At 37.1% G+C, this 9,274-nt stretch overlaps 1 protein-coding gene across 2 annotated transcripts in view; it reads right to left on the bottom strand.

The window, feature by feature from the left end:
• Positions 1 to 9,274, bottom strand: part of mdga1 (MAM domain containing glycosylphosphatidylinositol anchor 1) — a 276,568-nt gene that overhangs the window by 7,310 nt on the left and 259,984 nt on the right. Inside the window, exon 17 of one of the 2 annotated variants that reach the window (XM_014020516.1) lies at positions 1,501 to 1,618. In XM_014020516.1, the coding sequence (XP_013875970.1) occupies positions 1,501 to 1,618 (118 nt within the window). The remainder of the gene's footprint in view (positions 1 to 1,500; positions 1,619 to 9,274) is intronic. The other variant, XM_014020517.1, reaches the window with a different exon arrangement.

The following is a 9,274-nucleotide window of genomic DNA, read 5'->3' as shown; positions in this document are numbered from 1 at the left end:
TATTTGGGGTCACAAGTTTTTGCATGGATATTTTGTGGGTCAGAAGATAAAAAGTTTGGGAACCACTGCTCTAAAAGATTGACTTTTTTTGTTAGTTACCTTCAAACTGAAGTGCCTTTTTGCACAGCTGCACAAGTGGAGTTTCTCTACTGAGTTTTTTTGTATTCTTGTCATTCGTTTCCAAACATCTTCCGTTTGCATTGTTAGATATAAAGATTTTGTACTTTAGACTCTTCTCTGTGTTCTTTTTAATTCTGACTCTAAATTGTGTTTAGTTACACTTGTGAAGGAAAATGAAATTGTCACCCTTGAATTCAAGTTTTGAATGCATTTTACTTATGTTTCTTTTGTTGTTTTACTTACAAATATATTAAATGCTGAATCATGTTGACTGATATAAGTTTACATAGTCAGTTAAACCTCTCACACACACGCCCTAATTTCTGCACAACTGGATCGCAGGACTTTTTGTGTTTTACTATTGGAATATGAACAGATAAGAGACAATGAAATTGCAAGTGCATCCACATTCTAAGGTGTTTCACCACATTTTACCACATTTTAGACAGCTTTCCCCTTTGTCTAAAGGCCACAGAACAAATTTCAACTTCTCTAGGAATTTTTGCTGATCAGACAAAGAACCACTCCTCGCATGTCATAAATAACCAGTTTTTGGAACTGGTTTCTGTTAAGGGTATAAAGATGCTTCACTGGGGCTGTGTCTCGAGATTCAACTTGTATTGCTGTATGCATGTTGACTCTCATTTTATTGCAATAAATTACTCAGAGACCATTGCAGTGAAGAACTTTTTTGATCACGTATTTCTGCATTTTGYTTAACTTTTCTTTTTCCACAACACACTCGTCTTTGTTTTTCTTTCTGTGACTCTTTCCTCTGACACAGTTTTTTATTCATATTTGTTTTTCAAAATATGGATCTTTGATGTTTCTTTTACTCCAAAAGACACAGGACAAAGTTTTATAAAAAATAATAATAATTCAAAGAGGTAAGCCTAAAAAGGGCAGACTGAGCAGAGAGGATAGAATAAGAGATTGGATATAATGAAGCTTGATGCTTGGGAGGGAGCAGAAGTGTTGAGTGTAAAGTTAGAGGATGAAAACACCGCAGAAAAAGAGACGATAATGAGACAATAGAAGTGAGGAGGGACCACAAATAACCCAGCCTGCTGCCATTCTACTTGCTTGTGTGTCTTTGTGCTTTGTCTCCTTAATGACAATATTTTCTCTCAAACCCCTTCTCAGCACTGAAAATGTTTGTATTTTAAATGTACACCATACTGATCCATGCTCTGCTGCTCTTTAATTTATTTACCGCTGAAAAAATTAGGCTAAACCTATTTTAGTTCAGCTCTTTACTGGGAGGTTAAAAGGAGGTCTACACACATTCACACACACACACACACACCTGTGTGCACACACCCACATACACACACTTTATATGTGCGTGTGTGCGTGTGTGCCACATCACTCACATCTTACCTGTCTTACCTGCGTTGGCTACAGTGTTTTCTTGTTTGCATTTTCCTATGGTGATAGATACGTCATCGATGGCGATGTCCCCTTCAAAACCTGGGCCACGAATTCCTTCGAACACAATCTGAGAAAAAGACAGAGGTGCGCGTTATGTTGTAACGTATATCCAATCAAAAATGCAGAGAGAACATTTCTAGAGCAAACCTGATTAAATTAATCAGTTTTGTCTGAAAAAAATGGGTAATTAAAAATACAGTTAGACCTGTTTTTATTATCCATTTTAAACAGAATAAAAATTTAAAGTTTAATAAAACCAGCTGCTGTGTAGGATTTTACATTTTGTGCATTTGGTACAGTTTGTGCAACCTTTAAGGTTTGCTGAAGCCCAAATTGTGATCACTCCACCCCACGCTGTAAAACGTTTTATATTTGCATATATGATACTTGTTTCTTTCTCCAACATGTTTTCTCAACAAATACCGTATGTCAGATTTTGCAGTGATTAGAACATGTGAGCATTTTCCCCAAGAATCAAGTTTATTTTGATCTTCACTTCAAACCTGTTAAGCAAATGTTCTTTTAAACAGGGACACAACTGGAGCCATTAATGCCAAATGAGAAATTTGTATTTTTATGTATTTTTTTGTCATGCTAGTTAAAAAGAAATGAAAATGACTTAAAATAATGTGTCTTTTTGATGTGGACTTCAAGAATGGAAAATTCTCAGGAAGCTATTAAGGATTCTTAGTTTGGAGGGAAATTATAAATGGTGGTTTTTTTTAATAGTGACTGTCAATCAGCTTGCAAGCAAAGCAGTTTCATAGCACCTTGGATAAAGTTATAATTTTCTAAAATTTAAAAAGAAAAATAATCTTTTTTGGTAATCTTTGCCCCAGTACTCATATTCATGATTTCCTTTTTACTTTTTGTCAGCTCCAACAGTTGCCAACTTAATATTAAACATTCTCTGTGTGATAGCTGATGAATTCCTTGTTGCTGTTTTTATTTTCTATCATATATGTTTCAATGGTGCATGGACTTCTGTTTTATTTTTAGGTATTCTTTTTTAAAAGGCCCTCATCTCTTTGCACCAAATCAGGACAAAACACATCAATGTACAGGTGCTGGTCATAAAATTAGAATATCATGAAAAAGTAGATTTATTTCAGTAATTCCATTTAAAAAGTGAAACTTGTATATTATATTCATACATTACATACAAACTCATATATTTCAAATGTTTATTTCGTTTAATTTTATGATTACAAATGACAACAAATGAAAATCTCAAATTCAGCATATCAGAAAATTAGAATATTACTGAAGACCAATAAAAACAAAGGATTTATAGAAATGTTGGCCAACTGAAAAGTATGAACATGAAAAGTATGAGCATGTACAGCACTCAGTATTTAGTTGGGGCTCCTTTGGCCTGTATTACTGCAGCAATGCGGCGTGGCATGGAGTCGATCAGTCTGTGGCACTGCTCAGGTGTTATGATAGCCCAGGTTGCTCTAATAGTGGCTTTTAGCTCTTCTGAATTGTTGGGTCTGGTGTATTGCATCTTCTTCTTCACAATACCCCATAGATTTTCTATGGGGTTAAGGTCAGGAGAGTTTGCTGGCCAATTAAGAACAGGGATACCATGGTCCTTCAACCAGGTACTGGTAGCTTTGGCACTGTGTGCAGGTGCCAAGTCCTGTTGGAAAATGAAATCTGCATCTCCAAAAAGTTGGTCAGCAGCAGGAAGCATGAAGTGCTCTAAAACTTCCTGGTATGTGGCTGCGTTGACCCTGGACCTCAGAAAACACAATGGACCAACACCAGCAGATGACATGGCACCCCAAACCATCACTGACTGTGGAAACTTTACACTGGACTTCAAGCAACGTGGATGAAGTGCCTCTCTTCTTTTCCTCCAGACTCTGGGACYTTGATTTCCAAAGGAAATGCAAAATTTACTTTCATCAGAGAACATGACTTTGGTTCACTCACCAGCAGTCAGTCCTGTTTCTCTGTAGCCCAGGCAAGACGCTTCTGACGCTGTCTGTGGTTCAAGAGTGGCTTGACACAAGGAATGCGACAGCAGAAACCCATGTCTTTCATACGTCTGTGTGTGGTGGTTCTTGAAGCACTCACTCCAGCTGCAGTCCACTCTTTGTGAATCTCCCCCACATTTTTGAATGGGTTTTGTTTCACAATCCTCTCCAGGGTGCGGTTATCTCTCTTGCTTGTACATTTTTTTCGACCACATCTTTTCCTTCCCTTCGCCTCTCTATTAATGTGCTTGGACACAGAGCTCTGTGAACAGCCAGCCTCTTTAGCGATGACCTTTTGTGTCTTGCCCTCCTTGTGCAAGGTGTCGATGGTCGTCTTTTGGACAACTGTCAAGTCAGCAGTCTTCCCCATGATTGTGTAGCCTATAGAACTAGACTGAAAGACCATTTAAAGGTCTTTGCAGGTGGTTTGAGTTAATTAGCTGATTAGAGTGTGGTACCAGGTGCCATCCATTTTGAACCTTTTCACAAGATTCTAATTTTCTGATATGCTGAATTTGAGATTTTCATTTGTTGTCATTTGTAATCATCAAAATTAAACGAAATAAACATTTGAAATATATGAGTTTGTATGTAATGTATGAATATAATATACAAGTTTCACTTTTTAAATGGAATTACTGAAATAAATCTACTTTTTCATGATATTCTAATTTTATGACCAGCACCTGTATACACATTAGGATGTTATGCTTGTGTAGCATAATCGTTTGTGGACCAACAAAAGCAAAACTAAAGTCTCATCTGAAAACTTCTCATTGAAGCCACCAGCCATCTGGATTTGACTGACAGCCTAATTACTGCAGTGTACCAAGGCACCAAAAGCCCATCGCACCCAGCTAATCAAAAACAAGTACACGCTTTCTGGCATCTGAGGAGAAAAGAGGAAACAAACAAGAAAACCTTGTTCCAAACACAAACAGACTGTAGTTATGACTGTATCCTAATACAAATGATGACCTTTATAATATTGAATTATTAATCTGAGGTTTAATTATGTCTTAGGTTATAATGACATATTTCATCTAATTAATTGTTTCCATAAAAAAATCTGTTCCATGCACACAGTGATGCATCAGATTTTCAACTCATTCTGCGAAATCTACTTAGAGCAAGGCACTGTAAAGAAGAGAGAGAAAACAAACACAAACCTGGTGCTGAAGAGAAACCTGTCTGCACTTTGCTTGTCTGTATGTGCGCAGTGTAGGTTACCAGAACCAGGTGCAAACAGGGCAAAGGTGATAAAAAAACACGACAAATAAATATCTGTCACCAAAAACATGCTGTAATCAAGTGACAGGCCTGCCACCAATCTGTGTGTAAATATATCAAATCAGAGCAAGAATGGGTTCAATTAACCTAGTTTTGACCTACTAAGGAGAACAGTCTGACCTTACTTCATATGTGCCCAGAGCGTATAAAAGGTGGAGGATAGCTGATCAAACAGCTCAACAATTGTTTCTTAGGGTCAAGGCATTCAATTACTTGTGTTTAATCTGTGTGTATTGTTGTGTTGGTGCCAAACAGCAATGTCAAGTTGAAGTATCAAACAGAAATTCATGGGGCAGATTCCAATAACAAAAAAAAAAAACAAAAAAAAAAACAGCCTGACTGCTTGCATCTGGCATAATTTCATTCACTTCTGAAGGAAAAGTAATAACTCTGTAAAAGGTTCCTCGTGGAGTTTGATCAATTTGTGATTAAGAATAGGTTTACTGAACATTTCAACTCTTTCTCCAAGTCTTTGACTCTTCTTCTAGACTCCTACACTCAAGTGTATAAACACGTACATTTGATATTTTGTTCCAGTTTCTCATTTTCTTTTTTCTTCTACTTGAGGCCAATCAAATGCATTAGCAAAAAAGAAAGAAAACACAATAGAAACATCTCTTTTTCATTTACTTTAATTTAGCTCCAGAATGAGAAATCTTTGAATGAATTAATAGAAGGAAAAAAAAAACATTATAGCTAATAACTGGGTGGTGCTGAAGAGACTAGCAGCGCAGCAAGGTTTTAACTGGTTGGCTCACTTGCAGCAGGGATCTGATTGTTAGGCTGAGTGGTAGGTTTGAGCAAAATATATGAATAGGAGAAGGACAAGGTTAATTGACCAAAGGCCCATGGTCTTCCAATTTGCACACACTGAAATTCTTTACTGTAAAGCTATGGTGAAAGGCTGTTTTATCAATGTACTTCCTTTGTCAAGGGTTTTTTTCATGAAGCACATTTGTGCCAATTGGGCCAAGTTTCTCACAAATACAATGTACTCCTACTGACAGTTAAATAGAACTGTAAGATGCACACTCGCAAGTATATTCACTACAAACAAGACACTAGGTTGTTGGTTAATTAGATAAAATTGAAGAATAATGGAGTGAAGGAAGCCAACAGGCTGACAATGGCCTGTAACTCTGTATCCCAGAACTACAGTTCCTTTAAGGTACACATTGACAACATGCTACACAATTTACCCAAAGATATTATGGAGAACAATGGTGTAAACAATAAATACATTTTGTTTAATAAGAAAAGAATGAGTTTGTGCAATTCTGTTTTTATTATTTTTATATATTTTTTATTTTTTTAAGTGCTAGGGGTAAATGGCAAAGGGCCTACACATGTATAGCTCTTCCAACAGCTCCAAAGAGCTTTACACTACATTCACCCATTCATACACACAAAACACAGCGATGGGTGTGAGCTACATTGTAGCCACAGACAGACAAAGGCGAGGCTGCCATACATTGGTTCCACTAGGCCCTCTGACCACCACCAGTAGCCAGGTGAAGTATCTTGCCCAAGGACACAATGGCTGAGACGGACAGAGTGGGGTTTCAAACCAAAAACTCACTGGTTACTGGACAACTCCCCTAGCCACTAAGCCACAGCTGCTCTAGTATAACTTAAATAACTAAGTGTGTCTTTACACAAATAACATCTCACACTAACATGGTGACCTGTTTCCAAGTTGAAGTGTAGCACATTTTTGTGTTTCAGTGTTTGTAGTGGCAAGGTTTCTAGATTTTGTCATGGGGTATTTTTCAGACAATGAACACAATTTAATCAGATAGAATCCTTGTTTTACAGCATTAATCAGGTCTGCACAACCCATTGATGTATACATAAAATATTTAATAAATGTGAAAAATAAGGTGATGGGTTGATTTGATTTGATTTATTTATTTAACAGGAAAAGATAATTAAAAATCAAGCCTGACTCAGCATAATTGCTGTTTTACAGCAGGTTCCTGTTCTGCAGCACATAAAACACTCAGAATTACAGCATCACAATCTTTTCCATAATAGCTTTCCCAAAGAATGAGTTTTGGCTCAATCGGATTGAGATAGAATTTAACAATTATTCAAATTCAAATTCAAAAATACTTTATTGATCCCAGAGGGTAATTAGGAATAAAAGTCCATCTGATGCTTAACATGCATTTGATGTATAAGTTATCTGGAGTTTTAGGACTGTGGGTAGCTTATAAATGCTAAACATGTTTCATATTGTCATAACACTGTATTATGTGTGAGAAAGCTAGACAGTGACAGAGAACTGGTGACTGTGTGTATGATGTGTAGGTGTGTGTGTGCCTGTTTGTGTATGTGAAACAGAACCTCTAGGATCAAAGGGTGTGCAGTCAAGTGTCAGGTTGAAGTCGTGAGCGTGTTGTTTTGTCGAGCCTTGTAACCTTTAATGTTCCCATTGATGTGCTATCCACACACCAGAGAGGACACGGTCTTGGGAGAGGAAGAAGTAAAAATGAGTGTGCATACGTGTGTTTGAAAAAGAGAAGAAATGGAAAGAAAGAATGTAGGAGACATACGGCCAAACGGCCAAAGCTTCAGAATACCAGTGCAGGGCAGATTCTTTACAGTGTGAGGCACACAAATGTGGGCTGGCCTGGTTTCCAACAGGCCCCTCTGGTACCAAGCAGTGCAAGGCACACAGATGGCCTCTGGTTAATCTAAACAGGGGTGAGTAGGGACACAAGTAATCTACTACAAACATGTTACTGCTTTTTATTGTTGTTGTAACACTATTGATTTTATGTGTACACTTGACTTGTGCCTTACAGGTTAGACTCAGAAACAAGGTACATTTATTTGGCAATTTAAGGCATTACAGGGATATGATTTCATGCTTGTAGAAGTCAAAAGGACAAGGATTTATTGACCAAAAAATAGAAAAATTCTTTCATTGCCTTTCAATATTTGAAACATGCACATGTACGTATATCTTTGCCTCAAGATGTAGTGACTCTACATATATAGGCAGATAATAAAATTGATCATTTTATGAGCTCACAACATAAATATTAAAAGATATGGTGAAGGACCCATGGGCAGCAAACAATTCAAACTATGAGGTGTAGTTATTGATTTGGTTCTTCCACTCCTGTGGAGCTTCAGAGTATGATGCTAGCTCAAGCGTTAGCATTGCGACTAAACTTTAGCAATAAGTATCGATGGCTAAATCTAAGCAGAATACCGGCTGCCTTCAAAGCTGAGGTAGGGTTGTCAACTGTCCCGTACTAGCCGGGATATCATGTGTTTTAAACCAAATTGAAGTCTCCCATGACTGCAGCCTGCAATCAAAGCTGTCACAAACAATATGGCAGGCAGGCAGTCATTTGTCTAGTGCCATGAGTTGAAGAGGGCACCCAAAAGATGGTAGTGAAGTGGCCAAATGCAACAACTACATAAAACACTGAGTATATTAAATAACTGGTGTACTTTTGCTACCCCCTTAAGTGAAAGGAGCACCGTGACCTCAACACAGACTGTAGCGTTTGATCTGTTTACTGAATTTTCAGCACAAGATAAAGTACATATAGGCCAATGTTAATGTGGTGAGTGACCATATTCTTTTAAATAATAAAATAATATTATAAATCTTAAAACTGCCACAAATGTATTATCAAACTATTTAATGACATATTTGGACTAATCATTGAAAACATGAATGACATAAGAAATATGAAACTTATAAAATACACATAAAACATACTGTTTTTTAATAAAAAAATTGAAGAAAAAAATTGCAATATATCGCCTTGCTTACAGTATCGCAGCATATCGAGATATTTAGCAACTCGTGCCATATCACCACATTCCTGCTAATACACAGCTCTAGTGGCCATTTGGCAGTTCTTGTCTTAGCAAGGCAAACAGTAAAGCTGCTCTCAAAGACATCATTACTTTAGCTGAATGGAGCAAAAATAGAGGAAATGCAGACGAGTGGCAGCACCTTAAAAAGCTTTTGGTGTATGCAGTCAGTGAGCTGTGCACAGGGCTAGAAATGTTGTGCTCTCCACGGAAATGCTCTCAACATGAGACGGAAACAAGCGTCAATATGCAGTCACTACTGCACTTTATGAAACCAAATGACACACACTTCAAAAACTACCACTGGGAATCTGAGTGAATTGGAAAAATCTAACACATCTTCAAATGGGGAAATGAAGAACTAATAGAAAATGAATGCAACAAGGAAGGCAATATTTTGAAAAAAAAAAAGGCTGGTGTAGAGAAAAAAAAACTTGAGAATGTAATGATCTATTCTCAGATTAACACAGTGATTTGGAAAAAAGCTTTTCTACAGGCAGTCAGTAAGAATACAGCGGATAAAATAAGTATTGAACAGGTCAACATTTTTCCCAGTAAATATATTACTAGAGGTGCTAATGACATGAAATTTTCACCAGATGTTGGTAACAACC

The sequence above is a fragment of the Austrofundulus limnaeus genome, unplaced genomic scaffold (genome assembly GCF_001266775.1).
Source record: "Austrofundulus limnaeus strain Quisiro unplaced genomic scaffold, Austrofundulus_limnaeus-1.0 Scaffold255, whole genome shotgun sequence".
Taxonomy (NCBI): Eukaryota; Metazoa; Chordata; class Actinopteri; order Cyprinodontiformes; family Rivulidae; genus Austrofundulus; species Austrofundulus limnaeus.
Note: the sequence above shows the minus strand (reverse complement) of the source record. Positions and strands in the feature narration are given on the sequence as shown.